The 17,362-nt window shown below is 45.8% G+C and overlaps 5 protein-coding genes across 5 annotated transcripts; 3 read left to right on the plus strand and 2 right to left on the minus strand.

Annotated features, from left to right (window-relative positions):
• Positions 1-840: 840 nt before the first annotated feature.
• PHATRDRAFT_45710 (predicted protein) lies at positions 841-3,805 on the plus strand (the record flags this gene model as incomplete). The annotated part of the gene is made up of 3 exons (XM_002179730.1): positions 841-1,342; positions 1,562-2,292; positions 2,366-3,805. The coding sequence occupies 3 exons, from the start codon at positions 841-843 to the stop codon at positions 3,803-3,805; spliced, it is 2,673 nt and encodes an 890-aa protein (XP_002179766.1).
• Positions 3,806-3,953: 148 nt separating this feature from the next.
• PHATRDRAFT_45711 (predicted protein) lies at positions 3,954-6,364 on the minus strand (the record flags this gene model as incomplete). The annotated part of the gene is made up of 1 exon (XM_002179916.1): positions 3,954-6,364. The coding sequence occupies exon 1, from the start codon at positions 6,279-6,281 to the stop codon at positions 3,954-3,956; it is 2,328 nt and encodes a 775-aa protein (XP_002179952.1). The 5' UTR covers positions 6,282-6,364.
• A 382-nt stretch (positions 6,365-6,746) lies between these two features.
• Positions 6,747-8,444, plus strand: PHATRDRAFT_45712 (predicted protein). Its single transcript, XM_002179731.1, has one exon. It carries the CDS (start codon positions 6,900-6,902, stop codon positions 8,340-8,342), a length of 1,443 nt encoding a protein of 480 aa, XP_002179767.1. The 5' UTR covers positions 6,747-6,899; the 3' UTR covers positions 8,343-8,444.
• A 156-nt stretch (positions 8,445-8,600) lies between these two features.
• PHATRDRAFT_45713 (predicted protein) lies at positions 8,601-10,351 on the minus strand (the record flags this gene model as incomplete). The annotated part of the gene is made up of 3 exons (XM_002179917.1): positions 9,876-10,351; positions 8,771-9,800; positions 8,601-8,632 (listed from the first exon to the last, which is right to left on the minus strand). The coding sequence occupies exons 1-3, from the start codon at positions 10,305-10,307 to the stop codon at positions 8,601-8,603; spliced, it is 1,494 nt and encodes a 497-aa protein (XP_002179953.1). The 5' UTR covers positions 10,308-10,351.
• A 676-nt stretch (positions 10,352-11,027) lies between these two features.
• PHATRDRAFT_35478 (predicted protein) lies at positions 11,028-12,083 on the plus strand (the record flags this gene model as incomplete). Its single annotated transcript, XM_002179732.1, has 1 exon — positions 11,028-12,083. One exon carries the CDS (start codon positions 11,028-11,030, stop codon positions 12,081-12,083), a length of 1,056 nt encoding a protein of 351 aa, XP_002179768.1.
• Between the last annotated feature and the right edge of the window lie 5,279 nt (positions 12,084-17,362).

Raw genomic sequence — 17,362 nt, forward strand, 5'->3', positions numbered from 1 at the left:
CGCTTGTTTACTCTTACATTAGTACACACATTTTTCAATGCGCACTCTGACTGTGAATTAGCATATTGGCCGTTCATTTGTATATTCACTCTATCCAGGAAAACCTTAAATTGTTAATATGGTGGTCGCCTTGGAGAGGCTCCAGGATTGTTTGAGATCGTAGAACTTTGGAGTTTGGTCTCGCTACGCAAAAAAGTAGCGTCTGATTGCATTTCTGTTGGTGTACCTGCCGTATTGTCTTCCGTCAGAAGTGATCTCGAAGAAGGTGTCTTCGCACAGACGGAAATATGCCTCTTTACCTACCCTTAAAATTTCCTAGATGGGGGGCACTTCAAACACAATAAAAAATGAGGCGGCTTGGGCGAGATTGATAGACCGACATGCGGGAGAAGTTCTTTATGCTGTACTTGTAACTTCCGTACACGATGTTCAACCGATGAATTCAAAAGGTATCTCCGTTGAAACGAGAAATCTTTTAAACAATCAAATAGCGGTTCGCCTTGCAGAAATTTATTTAGATTATAGGTTTTAAAGTACCCGGAAATTTTGCTAACTGCAATTTTTTGCACTTTTCGCTCTGGTGACTCGTGCTCACGCTGTTCTATAGGTTGGACCCACTGCTCACTGACTGTGACAAGTTTATGCTGTAGCCAAGAAGCACCTCCCACCTTGTGTGTAGGACGTACTCGGTGCGGTCAATCATTGAGGACCGGAGTACGCACAAGTACCAACGCACCTCCATTACAAAGGAAAGCATATCATTCGGCAAAGATATCGTAGAGGCTGGTTCGTTGTTCCGGAAGGAAATCGACCGCTATTGACGGCCGAAGACCAGTCTCCATGGACTTCGCGAATGGCTTTGGAGACAGTAGTGATGATCTGATGGAAAACGCAAGGATCGTTAGCCCTTACGGCGATGGAGAAACCCAAGCGTTTCCTGCTGATCCTTGGGCAAATTTTCAGTACGCACTGCCTGAAGGGCCCTCGCAGTATAAACATCGTGCTTCTAGACAAAGACCAACGTTTGGAGGATCACGATCTCCCTCGGAGCCAATTCCCACCCCACGAGAAAGGATGGTGACATCTTCTAAGATCTCAACTCCTCACCGAGACGGTATGGTAAATCGAGGCCATGCTAGTCGATACGAATATTCTAGTGACCAGCGATGCGATGACGTACACGTAATATTTACAGATCCCTCCGACGGTGTTGGGATCAGCGTTGAAAAAAGGAGCCAACAGGACTTGTTGCGACAAAAGGTTCGGGAGGACACCAGTCGTAGGAGCTTACAACATTCAACCAGCGCACAAAGTATGTACCGGAAACGTAGCGAAAACAAAGGTGCGTTTCCTTCATTTCCACAAGTAGCGCCGAGCAAAGAGAAAGCACTGGTACGTACTCCGAACACCTAAACTTGAATGCATTGACCAATTTTGAAAAGTGAACTACACTCCTCTAAATTACGCCTTCAATTCGTATTCTTTTGTCTGAAGCGAGGCCAGCGTCCATCTAAACATACTCGGGACCATATCTCACGGCATACTTCGCCAAAATCATCAGTGGAAATAACTTCAGAAAGCACAAACGCAGAGACCGATGGTCTAAATTTGAATTGGGCATTCTCGCGTGTTCAAGTTCGAGCGAATAGTGAAACGGAGTCAACGACGGTTTGGCTAAATACTGATCACAGGCAGGATTTAGAAGGAGAAGACATTTGGTTACAAGAAGAACATGCATTCCCTTTGTTGTCAACGGGGGCTTCAAGCAGATTTTCGGGCCCATCTGGTAAAGATGGCCTCCGAAAACGTACTGATAAGAAGTCAAATCGTGTCCGTTTTGCCGAACCGATACAGAAGCCGCGATCTGTCCCTTTTCTGAAAACTGTTTCACGGGAAACTATACGGGAAGAATCCTCAGATCCTCGTTCCAAAAAGATCACACATAGTGACAATCGCGCGTGGTTCGTGGCCCAACCGAAGTCAATTCTCCGTCGGCGGCGTTTCGCTGGCGAAACCGTGTCCCATGACCCACAGTACCCCCAGAAGAATCGCCCATCCTCTCATCGCGCAGCTCCACAACGGAAGTCTGCTACATCGTTTTTGGATACACAAGGATCCCTACTCTCTCCCATTCATTCAGATAGGCGGCCTTGGGACCGCATCTCTGAAACAGGCTCGGAGTCACTCAGTCCTTCGTACAGTGATGTTGAGCGAGAGAAACGCGTTAGTCTTGGTCCCTACCACCTGCAGGAGCTAAATGAGATGTATCCCGATCCTCCTCTTGAGTTGCAGGTAAGACATTTTTGACTTTACAAAGCCCTATCTTTTGTAGCCGACCTACTCACCGACATACATTTTCTTTTAGTTCGACGACGAGTCAACTGTAGTACCAGCACGCGCTTCTTTCATCGACACTGTCGCTGCTGTTGTCGTTCAAGCCGCTGTTCGTAGATTTCTTGCCCAAAAAGTGATGCATGAGATGGTCGGCAAAGCATATTCCTTTCCGCATTTAGAATCTGACGATAAGAAATATCGACCATTGTCGTCGCGAAAGGTAACTCCTGAAAAAAGGTCGTCCCGAAAAAGCTATGCAGAGAGCCCGTATGGTAGGAATTTGGGAGGAGCAGTGTTCATAGAAGTCATGGCTGCGATAAAAATCCAATCTGCCTTCCGAGGCTTTTGGGTTCGAGATTCGTTGAATGTGGATCATTTTTGCGCGACTATGATCCAGAAATGGTATCGACGACATCATCAGAGGCACCACTATTTTGCAGATCTTTCTCGGATCATACTGGTCCAGTCCATTTGGAGGCGCAGTATAGCCAGGGAGCACGCTGCCTTTTTCCTTGGGAGCGTAATTACAGTTCAGTCGCTGTTTCGCTCGTACAGCGCTCGCAAAAAGCTCTACTCAGGACTCACTTGCCTACGAAAGGATACTATGGCAGCTGTAGTGATCCAATCGCAATGGCGTACATATGCTTGCGAATGCAACTTTATTCGCGATCTTGTCGATATTTTGATCGTTCAAAGTGTTGTGAGAACTTGGTTAGCAAGACGACACCTGTCATCACTACGCTCCAGGGCCCAAAGTATTTCCGGCAAAAAGTCACCAACAGTATCAAAAAAATACGCGAATCAAGTGGCGGCGCAACCTACTGGAAGTCCTCGACCTGGAGAGGCCAATCGTAAATTGGCGACAGGGCAATGCTACTCCTCGTATAGGTCTGTCGAAGAGAGTTCGTTCAGCGCTATTCTTGGCAATATAAAGAGCAAGGAGAACAATCACCTCATTGTGTTGATTACATCTCAGTCTCTCTCGCGCAATCAAGCTTCCACAAGAAGTAATATTGGTACAATCTTACGCGTCCATAATGTCTCATTCGAGGAAGTGGATGGAGCAAATCCGCTAACCCGAGGACGACGCGACGAACTCTTTGCTATATCACAAATGCGCGGCGTGTACCCGCAGTTCTTTGTGGTAGACTATGAAACAGGGCTCACGTTATTTTTCTGCAACAGTGATTCTTTTTTCGGTGCCAACGAAGAAGGCTCTCTACCCAGGATACTCAATATTGCTGGTGTTGTGCAGAGCGCGATCGGAGGACATCAAGAAAGAAATAGTACCATAGACGAAGCTCCTAAAGCAAACAAGCACCTGTTTGAGCCAAAGAGGCAAAGCTCACATACTACGGTTTCAATTGACAGTGAAACTTCGGAGCCCTCTGTAGGACGGAACAGTTTGCTTTCGATGTGGAAAAATCTTGACAAGAAGAACACATTAGTATTAAATGGACACAGGAATTGACAACAACCTGATTGTGAACGCGGAGAGAAGTTGTTAGCTGTTAGTCTGTACATGTTAGTAGCAATTTCTACACTAATGCGTACGACATGAGTTCATGCATGCAATTTAAAGGAACCTCTTCCATTCGCCGCCTCAAGAAAGAAAACCGTTACTCTTTCTGTTTTATCAAGGCAGACAATTCTGAGGCAAACCCATGCATTGTAGCTGTCTGCAAGCGCGAACAAGCTTTTGACACACTTTTGATTATTGCAGCTGATGGCAGATGCGACAGGGCACCGTCGTGGTGTCTCGTAACAATTGTCTTAATAAGACGAGCAGCTCGCTCAACGCAATGTGCATCACGACTATTGAGAAGGGCATTGAGACAGGCATCGTAGCACCTTTCATCCGGCTCTATATCGGGACGACCATGAATGTGCAAATCTAACATGTAGGACAATACCACGCAAGCATTTTCCGCAGACTCCTTGGTTCTCGCATTTCTGAGAGACGTCAGTATTGCTGCAAAGACAAGTCTATCGAGCTTCAGCTTGTTTGAGGGATCGGAGTCTAAAACTTGCATTTCTCGAAACAAATCGAAGGCAACCCTGCCAGATTTTACGTTCCGAAGGGAAGCGAAAGCAAAAATAACAGCAGTATACGCTCGACTTGTCGGTTGAACACCCAAATTCTTCTGGTGTCCAAGTGTCTGCAATGCTAAATCAGCGGACTCCTTGGATCTGAAGTTCGCCATTGCTGAAATTACAGCGGTGTACAACCCAACAGATTTCGGATCCCATTGAAAAGTTCCTTTCTTAACCCCCGCCTCAATACGATGTAATAAGGTAGAAGCGGTCACAGTGTCTTCGTACTTTTTCGTTTTTACCAAAGCATTGATGAGAACCTGGTATGGAAACATGTCTACAGTAAGCCGGTTCTCACCATCTATCAAGACGTCGAAAGCCTCTTTGAGCGAGTTTTCCTTACAAAGCAAGCCAATGCACATGTTGAAGGTGCCCGAATTTGGAGCACATGGAAATCCGTGTTGCTCCGAGAGATTTATCATCGAATTCAAAAGGGATAAGACATATTTCCCCCCGCTCCCTTGAGACAGGCGGAGCCAGCCATGAATAACAAAATTGAATGTGTCTGTTGTTGGAGGCGGCCCAGCTTGGCCAATAGCTGCTTCGACCATAGCGACAACATGAGCATGCGCTTGTAGCATTCTTCCACAACGGACTTGAGCTTCCATGTAGGACATGTGTGTTGCTAAGTCCGGTCGAATAACAACCGAAAATGAGTCTCCCGACGCGATCGCTGCCTGGGCGGTGTTGCTCATATCAGTCAAAGAGTATCCGTCGCGAAGTAGCGTTTCCGCTATTGTTGCTGCCTCGTCACAACCACTTTTTGCCCACGCCGATAGTGCGGCGTTGAGGCAAGAAGTTAAATCTACGCGATCTTCAGCACGAGAGATGTTTTTTGCTCGAAAGTGTGCGACGGCTTTTCTAAAAATTGCTTCCGCTCTCTGGGGTTGCCCTCGTCGTGCAAAGGCTGCTGCCACAGTGCCAAAGCTGTATTTGTCCGGGTGCGCTACGCCATGATTAGCTTCCAGCTGGATCATCATTTCCAAAATTTCAAGAGCCCGTTCGGCTCCTCTTCCCTCTTGACTCGTGCTCCAGGCCTTGAGAACTCGGTTAAATGACGTTGTCGTCGGATGCGGTCGGCCTTTGGTGGACAGACTTGAAAGGTGGATAAGCGTATCTTCTGCCGCCATGGCAGCCCCATACTGTGTGCTGGCTTGATTCGAGTGCACTCGAATGAGTTGACTATATATAGCGGAACTAGGAAAAGAAGGCTGTAGTCTTTCCTCCAGCTCTTGCACGAGTCGTTGTGCTACTGTTCGAGTATCGGGGTGAGAGCTCAGACCACAAACATACAGCACGCTGCTGTAGGTGCCGTTATTCGGTGGGGGGTACAAATTTGGCTGCGTTTCTTGCAGCTCCCACATTCGCTCAAGTAGAGACCTTGCTTTGAAAAGTGCATCGTCTGTGTTGGTTCTAGCCCAACCGCGGATTACACGATTGAACAACGTGACTTTGACTTCTTTCCTTTCCTCGATTAACTTTACCAAAATCTGTTCTGCGATAATCATGCATTGTTGTGTACCTCTCTTAGTAAGAATATTGATTGCTTTTCGACAAAACCCAGCTATATCGTTATTCATCGTTCCGCTAGGCAGCGACATAGCAAACTTAATTGTTGAGTCCTCTGGTCCTGCAGGGAGATAATTTTTTCTCTCGCGTTTGCTCTCAGTGACAACTTTCGCAGCAGTGGTCGTGAGTTTTCGACAAGGTTGTAAAGAAAATGGACAATCTGAAATCGCCGAAAGCATTCGGCAGCGATCCCTTGCGGTAGCCATCACTGCTGTGGATAGTGGTTGTCGGCGACGCAGCCGCAATACGCGCCACGAAAACTTAAGTTCATGAACGCAATTCATACTTGTAGTGGGAGGTCGCCCTGCACTAGCTCTGTAAAGCGGTGGATTTCGGCCGGCAAAAAAAAATCTCCCGAAGTGGTGGCAAATAGTTTGACTGTGGGAGGGATGCAACAATCAATGTAACAGTAAGCGACAACAACGCAACCAACGTGCCCTATCCTCCAAATTCGAAATACAGTTACCGCACAATCAACACTGATAGTGGCTAGCTGCTGGACTTTTTTGTATTTACACTTTTGAAATCAATTGTAACTCCGTATTCCTAGAGTGGTCGGAATCCGAAGTCACCGCTAGTAGAGGTAGGCAAGCACTAACATAAAGCTCATTTTTTGGCTCCGTGTCACATTCAGTCAGTCGGTCAGTCAGTCATATGGCTTATGTCGTTCCTTATCCTGCGCAATAGCCGCCTTTCACATCTCTGACCATCGTCAAACGCTTTTCCAAGCTGTGCTCGCAGTCTAATCATGGGATTTGAAGCCTTCTTATAAACTTGAAGCGGATTTCTGAGCCGCAAAGGTAGAGCAAGTAAATAAGCACCTCCACCCGACCTTGCTTTAAGTGCACCGCTATTTCCAAGCCTTAAGCTTTACTTCACACCTCGATCGAGCTTGCGGTGGGATGCCGTCACGAAGTGTTATTGAAGTCGATGTTTTAATTCCGGTTCACAACGCGACGGATACACTGCGGGCTACGATCGAGTCCGCCATGAATCAAGAACCATCACACGATGACGACAACGTTGAAATCCAAATCGACCTCGATGTTCACATTTGCTGCTATGATGACGGTTCTACAGATACGAGCTGGTCCATACTCAAAGATCTGGAAGATCAGCACATGAAAAATTCTCGGCAATGCTCCTCCATATGTTGCGACGGCAGCAAGCGCTCGCGAGTGCTGACGAAACTGTGGTTAGGTAAGGAAGCAACATCTCGAGGAGCAGGTTACGCGAGAAACCGGGCGGCTCAACTTCGACCAAATCCAAATCCCGATGGTTTTCTTTGCTGGTTGGATTCAGACGACTTGATGGCACCGACACGGATATATCGCCAAGTGCAGTATTTACTCTCTCTAGAGGAGGAAGCTCGCAAACGAGCACTCTTGGGATGCACATTTGAACGCGACCCACCCGATTCAACATGGCACTATTCTGCTTGGGCCAACGGTTTGACCGATGATCGGCTAAGTCTGGAGCGGTTCCGAGAATTGACCATAATTCAGCCTTCATGGATGATGCAGCGATCCCGATTTGCGGAAGTGGGCGGCTATGTTGAAGCCCCTCCCCTAAACGACAGTGATGATTCCGTTGAATGTTCCGTTTCTATCCAGAAATTCGAACTAATACATCCAGTATTTGACACCCCCACGACGCTGCGATTAGCGGAAGATTTGCGGTTTTTTCATGCTCATCTACACTCGAATGGAACCCTCAATCTATTGCGTCATGATCCTCCCCTGGTGATATACAGGCATCGTGCCGGTCTTTCTCAAAGCACGACAACACCACGGAAACTATTGCTTCAGTTACGAACGCTAGCGTTTGAACGAATGGTTCTTGAATCGGGGGAAATATGGAAAGAGAACGGTTTCTGTATCTGGGGTGCGGGCCGAGATGGAAAGGATTTTGTTAAGGCTCTGTCGGATACGAACCGTAAAAGAATTCGTTGCATGGTCGACGTAGATGACAGGAAGATTGCTATTGGCTCTTACGTTAATCGAGATATCAGAGTCAACATTCCTATTATGCACTTTTCTCTTTTGGCAAAGGACGAAAGCTTGCGTAGCAGCCTCTATGAGCAATGGACAACGGGACAGAACCATAACCTTCCCGGATTTGGTAAAATTCGGAAGGGAAGAAATTTGACAGGCCCGCAAGGGCTCCCTTCAGCAAAGAAACCCAAGTTGTCGAACAAGGGTAGCGTTGACCCGCAATTCAAATCCCTCCTACGCGAGCTGCCCGTTGTAGTTTGTGTCTCCATGTATCGGACAAATGGTGCATTGGAGCACAACGTGAAGCAAATTGGACGCATCGAGGGTGAAGATCTATGGCATTTTATCTAATTGGAAGACGGCTGGCTACTTTCGAGGAAATAGTAAACAGGCCTCAGAGGTTTCTGTTGGTAAAGACTAATGTGTATCGTTTAGAAGACATGGCAGGCATGCAAACGTTCTCTAAGCGGTCCGACAACGTGAGTCCCCCGAAGTGATATAACGACTTGATCACTATCCCTCTACAAATTCACCAAGAGAGAATCCATTGGTACTTTAAACAGGGGCATTAATTGACTTTGGCTATCGCCGCCATCAAAGTCGGGGTCTTTATGACGTCGACGCAGCCGGCAGTGATACGTCTGAAAAACAAAAATTGAAAATGAGATCAAGTGACAGGAGACCGAAGGAATGCAATCGAACGCAGCAACGCACCCCTTGCTTATTATTTTTGCACCTCTGACAAGGCTTTATACCTGTATGGCTAGCGAAAGCTTTACTTGCATCTGGGTAAACGGCGCCGTTTGGTCCGACAAATGAATGTCCATGGCGGCCTGACCGCGATGAGTGTACGGCAGCCTTGATGATACACGACCTGAAGGCTTCGATTTGCTCAGGGACACCTTCTTCCATTACCTTCCGCAAGTCGGTTGCAGATGCCGTTGGCTTAGGACCAACACTAGAAGTGACCACACTGGGAGTGTTCAGTGATTTGACGGCTATCGATCGGTCGATATTAATCTTTGGACTTGTCCCCGCGTGCTCCACGGGCGCTTCTTTGTTGCTATTGGTACTGAATAAGCTCTGGCTCTTGGAGCCCAAAGCTGAATGACTGCTGACATGGCTACCACCGTTTGCCGCACGATGATAGGACGTACTTAGTGTCATAGCAGATCCCACCATGACGCCACCTCCTGCGTTAGAGGTGGCTAGTCCTGCACCGCCAGATGCGTGGATCCCCGAAATTCCCGGAGCATTTGCGCCGACAAAATTGGGATCCGCGACATGATTGGTTTGTAGTCCGAAATACCGACCCTCGGTCAAATGAAATGAATTACTGTCCAAGTGCGCGACGAATGCCCCCTTCCCTTTGGGTGGATAAAAGGGATGGGCATCCTCAAATGCAGAATCAGAAAACGGGAGTCTGGTCAGGTCGGCTAGTTTGGGAGGAACTGGAGCAGCGGGTAAAGGTGGAATGGTGGCAATGGCAGCTGCTTCCATTGCGCCCTCATGGGAATCAAGGTTTTCTTGTGCTGCCTGATAGCGTATGATAGCCTTTTCTCGTGTCGCAACATCTTTAATATACTGCTGTCGTTGTTTCACATATGCTTTGGGATAAGATACTGATAGCGACACAGGAATCATGTCCTTGAACGACATCGGCCGTTTTCTTTTACAATCAGAAGGCGTGTTGCTCAACGTCAAGGACTTGGATAGGGAAGCTATTAGCACGCGAGGTAGTAAGGACGGATTTGTCCGTTCTGATTCCGGCAAATCCAAATCATAATTATCGTCGTTGCGTTCTGTGGCCTCCAAATAGCGTCGGGGCATCAAGTCAGGAAAGCGTCGAGCAAGGACAATATCAGAATCAAACATGTCGCCTACCATTCTTTGAACACTAGAGCCACGATGAGGGTTGCTCGTGCGCTTGTATTCGCTATATCCAGCCAACGACATGTGGTGATCGAACACGGCAGACGGCGTAGCGTACCCTGTTTTTGTAGCAGTTTCTATAGATTTCAGACCGCTTATCGGCAACATGAGTAAACCTGGTGACGCAATCGGTGGCAGACGCATAGGTCGAGAAGGCAACATGGAACGTCGTTTCGTTGTTTTGGTGGCCTTAGTGGAACGACTGGAAGACAATTGGTTCTGGAAAACAATAGCAGCGACAGCATCGTCTTCTCCTGAGTCATCGCTGTCGACAACGGTGGCTTTAACGACAGCGTCGTCATCTTCTTCTTCATCATCATCGTCGGATTTCGATGTTACGTTGGAATTGCGAGAGCTCATCGGAAGCTTGAAAGCACGTCGCATCAATGAGGGTTTCTTGGGAGGAAGTGGAATTTCGTTTCCTTCTCCATTAGAACCAGTAGTTGCGGGTGAAGGTTCTTGAGCAGCTATTGCACTGAGCGCCTGGTTTGTGACTGGAGGAGCAGGCATGATCTTATTGGCTGTTGTCAAAGGGCTACACGATTGGAATCCCTTCGTCGTTTGTTTAAGAGACAGTTTGATCCTCATTTTCGGAGGTGCGTGCGCCAACATGGGGAAGTGAGAGTGTCCCTTCCGAGGAAAATCCTCTCGTTCCTCATCCGTATCGTGCGAATCGTTGTCCGACGATGTATCGTCGTCATCCTCGTTTTCCCTCGAAGGGTCGGAATCGTTGTCCGTCGATGATTCTCCACTATCTGAGTCCTTGACGCCAGCGTCCGTCGAATTGTGTTCATCCGAAGATTCCATGCTGGCTTTCTAAAGATAGTGGGACGTCTGTGAAACAAAGGAAGACACTACGGGTGAAGTTTGAAGGGTAACAGTAAATAGGATTGCAGAGCAAAATTCCGTCGAGGGTGCGCGGCACTGCGAACGAAGGCATTCCCCCAACGTGGGCGCAACAGATGTCGGTAGCAGGACAGACTGTAGGTTCAATACCGTGCGGCGAGAGGAGCACGTCATGCCATATTTTTATGCAGAAATATTACAGCTTCCAGAGAAAGCACAAAACAAATGAAACAGGCGTGTACTGGAGGTCTAGCGAGAATGTCAAGTGAAGACGAAGACGTACTACACAAATATAGAAAATATGATCCGCCGCCTCAAGAGTTGCCAGTCTACTCGTCCGATGAAGACAGTAGCGGATCATCGATATTGACTGCCAACGCAGAGCCACTCACCGCCAAGGCCGATTTGCTCAAAGTGTTGGACTACATCATCATTGTTGGTAACCGTAACCGATATCAAAGCTTACAAGCAACTAGGGAACAGACTTCGGAGACAACTACGGGGTCAAATGAGCTGTCAGAGATTGAACAAACGGATGATTTTGAGCTTAGTGGAATGCACGCTGATGATTTCCAATTAGACCCGCAGAGAAGAAAGAAAAGTCGTTTGAGTGCAGCTTTGCTGTGGCCATCGTATGCCGCTTGGGAAGAAACTAACAGAACTGATGCGCTGGATTGCACATGGTGTCATCAATACAGTGACTGTATCGCGTTGCCATACAATAAGGTTCGATCCAAAGAACCACCAGCTTTGAAAGGTTTTTTTTATACGCGCACAGACAGAGATTTGACATTGCGATGCTGGAGGAAAGCTGTTCATGCAGCATCAACAGTCATGGTGCTGGAAGGGGTCAATGGGAATGTGAGGCTTGACCTGACCTCACCCAATTCAGCAGAGAAAGACGCCAAGGAGACATGCCTGAACCTAGGAATAGCTCTTTCGAATCTGAAACCATATACTTGTCCATCTTGTTTCAAGGTCTTCCAAAGTTGCAGAGCCAGGGAATGTCACTTCTGGGGAGAAAATAACCACAGAGGCTGTTGTTGGAGTCTTGTGCACAAGAAAAGACATTCTATTCTGAAAGAAGCCACCAACAAGGAAAGCACCATTTGCCAACACGTCTTGATGAGGTTGATCTTACGCTCAATTCATCAAAAATGTCATCAGTTGCCTAAAATCCTGGATAGGAAATTCATTGTTTGTCTTCTTGGAGCAGCGAGATTGCATCATTTACGTCTCCGACAGACCAGTTCAAAACTTTCCCAATATCCAGGCTCCGCTTCATTGGATGAGCACAGTCCTGATCTTCCCTAACTACTAAAGTTTCTTTGGAATTCGCAAACCCCCTGCGCCATAGGTAGTTATTGTTAACATCAAAACATTGCTGCCTGGAAGTCGGATTCGCCGGCAAGTTTGACTTGTAGTTTGTGGCAGAAGTAGTATACTGCACTAAAACAAGTGGTACAAAACAAATAGGCAAGTATACAAACAGAATGCAAAGCACCCTGCATGGTAGGTAGTTATTGTTGACACCAAAACGTCGCTACCTAAAAGTTTTCTCTTGAGGAAATTCGCTAAATGGGTGCTAAGACCCTGCCAAATCCACTAAATGGGTGCTTATATTGAAGAAAACAAAACGACGATGGAGATCACAGTTGAGGAAAACAATGAACTACGAAGATTATGAGTCTACATTGTACTCTTGGATATTCGTAGGGATTGTGGTAGAAAAACCCTACGACAAGCATATCGGGGTTCTTTATCCCTTTATCTTGGGTTTATGCTTATAAGTCTTTGTTTTACGTCTTTTATCGTATCTACAATCCTTTGGTCCCACAGACACATTTTAGCCCGTTATTGTTGCAGTTTTCTAGTTTACACTGTTCTAAGCTGAGGTAGCGGGATCAAAGGTAGGGTGATTTGTTGTGATTTGAGTGTTTGAAGTGATCGCCAAGTCTGATAGTGCCTGGGGAGGTAAAGCTAAAATACCTGGCTCTTCATGTTGTTGTTGAGTCGCCGAAGCCTGCAGAGGCCTGGAATATACTGCCAGTTTCTCGTAATGGTCCATGTGGTAGACATGTTGATCAGTAACTGGGTTTCGTATCCGTCTAACGGTATGAAACAAGGCAAAATCTCCATGGTGGGACACTTCCATGGATCTCTTCATCTACCAAAGAAGGTGCATTGCACAAGAATTTATTGTTTGCTAAAAGCTCGGATCCAAGCTTTATCCATTTGTGGATGATAAGTAGTTTGTTTGCATGGAACATTTACTTATACAGCAACAATTATTGGACTTGTACCAAATGGTAATCATGGATCCTCCACTCTGATAGATATCAGCCAAATATCTCGTATTATGGGTTGCGACATGAAAATGGTGTTTGTCGCGTTTTATTGAAATGGTTCTCAAACGGTATTCAGTATCAATATCACTTATATGGTATTTATGTGGTGTTCACTTGTGATGTTATCAGTGATCAATAATTCTCGTGTTCACGTGGTGCAGAAAGAACACTGAATGTTGTCAAACCAGCTTACGAAGTTTTATGAAATTAAGACAGATGAAGTAGACAAAAGTTAACCATGGCAGCTGCTTTAGCTCAAGTTCAAAATGCTTTACAAGCAATTGGCATTGTTGATGTTGAGCAACATGATGCTATCACGGATTTGATTACGTCTATGGATGTTTTCGAGATCGCAACGGATGATTTCATCAAGGACATGTGTAAGAACATCCGTTGTCCCGGGGGTACGCTTCCGAATCCTAACGCAGAACAACCTGGAGCTCCGGCTATGAGTCCTTGCAATGGTGTAGCAATTTCAGCCACTTTGGAGGAGCGTCTTGTGTTATTGGCATACTATGTTCGTCACCTCAAGCGCACTTCTCGGCCTTATCCGGCTCAGTTCAATGCGGCGCGTATTTTCTTGATGATCAAGATTAAGAAGCGTGAGAAGGAAGACAAAGAGTTAGCGAAAGACCTTGTTGCTCCTGGACAAATTGAAGACCTGAAGAATATCCGTGATGCCTTCGAAAATATTGCGGAATATTTGCTCCAAATTCGAGGAACAATGGGAGTTCCATTGGCTTATGTCATTTGTGAAGACAAAGAAGTTCCTGAAGGTCCGGATAACGACTATCAAGATGCGTTTGAAGAAATGATAGCGCAATGTCCTCATGAAGAAGAGTCCTATGCAGCAGATAATGCTCAAGTGTGGTCTATTATTCGCGTTTGTGCTCATGGTGGTCCTACTGGGAGCTGGGTGTTGGCTTATGCTCAAGCTCATAATGGTTGTGCGGCTTGGTTTGCACTTTGCTCACATAATTTGGGACCGACTAATCAGTCGAAGATTATGATGCGTGCTGAAGGTGATCTTGAGTCAAAGTTTTACAACGGAGAATGTTGTAACTTTACTTTTGAAAGTTTTGCTGAGAATCATCAGCAAGCTCATACAGATCTGGAAGAGTTTGGAGAGCCATTAATAGAGGCTGCAAAAGTTCGGAAATTTTTGAAACATATTCAGGCACCGTTTCTCAATTCTGCAATTGCCACTGTTTGTGCTAACCCATCTTTGAAAAATGATTTTGAAGCCACAGTGAATTTTCTCAGTGAGTTTATTGAAGAACAAAATCAAGCTCAGCTTTGGAATATTTCGTCAGGTTGATCTGGTTGTGGTCGAGGACGAGATAAAGGATCAGTTTGTGGTAATAAAGGTCGCGGTGGACGCGGTGACAGAAGTGTCTTCAACAAAGCTTCTACCAAGGGTATGGTGGATAAGTATTATACCTTTGATGAATACAAGAGTATGAATGCTGAACAGAAGCGTCATTTACATACATTACGACAAGAAGCTGGTGGTAAACTCAATGCTTCTACTGTTGATTCTCAGGAAAAGGAGGATGACAAGAAATCGAAGACAAGTTGTGATGATACGAGCTCGCTTACTTCGAAGTTGTCGGCAGGTCGCAATATGTCGCAGAGAAGTTCGAATATGTCAGTGGTATCAACACGTTCTATCTCTATACAGTCACTTGAGAGTGCATTTATATCACACGCGGAGTTAGATTCTCACGCGGATACTTGTTGCGTTGGAAAGAACACTTATATATTTCACGAAACCTCTCGAACGGTTGATGTTTCTGCATTTTTATCTACATTGGGACAAGCCCGGTCTGTACCAATTGTCTCTGCTGCTCTTGCATATGATCATCCTTACACATATGAGACTTTTATTTTAATTATTCATCAGGCCTTGCACTTTCCTACCATGGAACATAATTTGTTAAATCCGAATCAGCTCCGGTTAAACGATGTGCAGGTCTATGATTGTCCAAGATTTTTACTTGAAAATCCCACGGATTTGTCACATTCGATTTATTTCCCGAACGAGAATCTTAAATTGCATCTGCAATTAGATGGTGTGATTTTGTATTTGCCAGTGCGAAAGCCGTCTCCGGAGGAGTTTCGAAATTTTCACAAGTTGACTCTCACGTATGACAATCCCATTTGGGATCCTTATTCGACGGATTTTACTCGTCAGGAGGAGAAGTATACCGATAGCAAAGGTATTTTGGTAACAAGACAATCCGGTCATGCAAACATTCAAATGATTTCGTCACACGAAAGCACAGTATCAGTTGTGTTGTCTAGTATCTCGGTGTCACTCGATGAACAGCATTTTGTCGAAGCACTTGAGAAGACATGTCTGGTGAGTGTTGCTCAGTCGTCGAATTACAGGTACAGAGTTACTCCGGAAGAGTTAGCCAGACGTTGGAATATCGGTTTATCTGCAGCGAAACAAACTTTATTGGCTACGACTCAGAGAGGAGTCAAGGATATTGCCAGTCGAACTCTAACACAGAGAGTCAAGCCAACTACAAGTCAGCTCAGATACCGACATCTCCGTACAAGTGTGTATACGGATACAATGTTTTCTTGTGTAATGTCTTTGAGCGGAAACACATGTGCCCAGATTTAAGTTAACAATCTTGATTGGACACGTGCTTATGCTATGAAGTCAAAAGGTAATGCCCATGAGACATTAGATTTGTTGTTTCACCGAGAAGGTGTTCCAGCCGAGATTTTTTCGGATGGCGCGAAAGAATTGGTGCAGGGTGAATTCAGACGGAAGGTTCGTGCGGCAGGATCTCATGCTAGGCAGATTGAACCTTACTCACCGTGGTTAAATTGAGCTGAGACTGCAATCAGAGCATTGAAACGCATGACTAACATGGCTATAAAAAAGTCATCTGCGCCGTTATATTTGTGGGATTTTTGCCTGGAGTTGCAAAGTATGATTCGATCGTCAATTGCACATAACATTTATGCATTGAACGATGATGTACCAAACACGGCAGTGTCAGGTGATACAACGGATATCAGTCACTTATGTGAATCTGCTTGGTATGATTGGATATGGTATTTGGACCCAGTCAACTTTCCGATGGACAAACGGAATCTAGGTCGCTGGCTCGGTCCTGCGCATGACATTGGTGATGTTATGTGTGCGCGTATACTTGTTCGAAGTGGTCAAGTTGTATCTCGAACTTCTTACTCGCCACTTTCTACAGCTGATCTTAATTCCAGGGAGGTGCAATTAGACAAGTCCTCATTTGATGCAACTTTGAGCTATAATAACTGTGATGATGCCATTGCCCCTGTGTTTCCTCAGGAGGTTAATGTATTTTGCGCTTATTCAGATGATTCGACAGGGGACGTGCCGCCAATGCCTCAAGCGGACGAGTTAGATCACGAAGCTTTTGATGAATACCTTGATGCTCAAGTTGTGTTACCGTACAAGGACATTGCTACCACTGGAACAGTTATTGCGCGTAAAAAGGATCGCGATGGTAATGTGGTAGGGAAATCACATCCCAATCCTGTTTTGGATACGAGAGTTATGGAAGTCCAGTTCCCAGACGGTAATGTGCAGGAATTTGCTGCTAACGTTATTGCGGAACACTTATATTCGCAGGTGGATGATGAAGGACACCGGTTTCGAATAGTAGATGAGATCATTGATCACAAGATGGATGGATCGGCAGTCGCACCTGACGATATGTACTATACAGACAAGCATGGTGTGAAACGCATAAGACGAACCACGAAAGGCTGGGTGTTGTTATTGCAATGGAAGGACGGATCTACAACTTGGTTTCCTCTTAAAGATCTGAAGGAATCGAATCCAATTGAAGTCGCCAAATATGCCGTTGCTAACAAACTGCTTCATGAGCCAGCTTTTGCTTGGTGGGTACCGGATGTATTGCAGAAACGTGATTGTATTATTTCAGCGGTAAAGACGAGATACCTTAAAAGGTCTCACAAGTTTGGTATTTGTATGCCAAAATCGGTCAAGCAAGCTCTCGAGATTGACCGAGATACTAACACTTCGTTGTGGTCGGATGCAATCAAGAAGGAAATGACAAATGTTATGCCAGCATTTAAAATTCTCGATCAGGATGCTCCTAAACCAGTTGCTCATACATGGATACCATGTCACATGATATTTGATATTAAAATGGATTTTACTCGCAAAGCCAGATTTGTCGCCGGGGGACATGTTACAGATCCGCCGAGTTCAATTACATATGC

Source organism: Phaeodactylum tricornutum, chromosome 7 (assembly GCF_000150955.2).
Source record: "Phaeodactylum tricornutum CCAP 1055/1 chromosome 7, whole genome shotgun sequence".
In the NCBI taxonomy this organism is placed as follows: Eukaryota; Bacillariophyta; class Bacillariophyceae; order Surirellales; family Neidiaceae; genus Phaeodactylum; species Phaeodactylum tricornutum.

Coding starts and splice junctions, on each gene's coding strand:
- PHATRDRAFT_45712 (XM_002179731.1), top strand. CDS start 6,900: ATGCCGTCACGAAGTGTTATTGAAGTCGATGTTTTAATTCCGGTTCAC.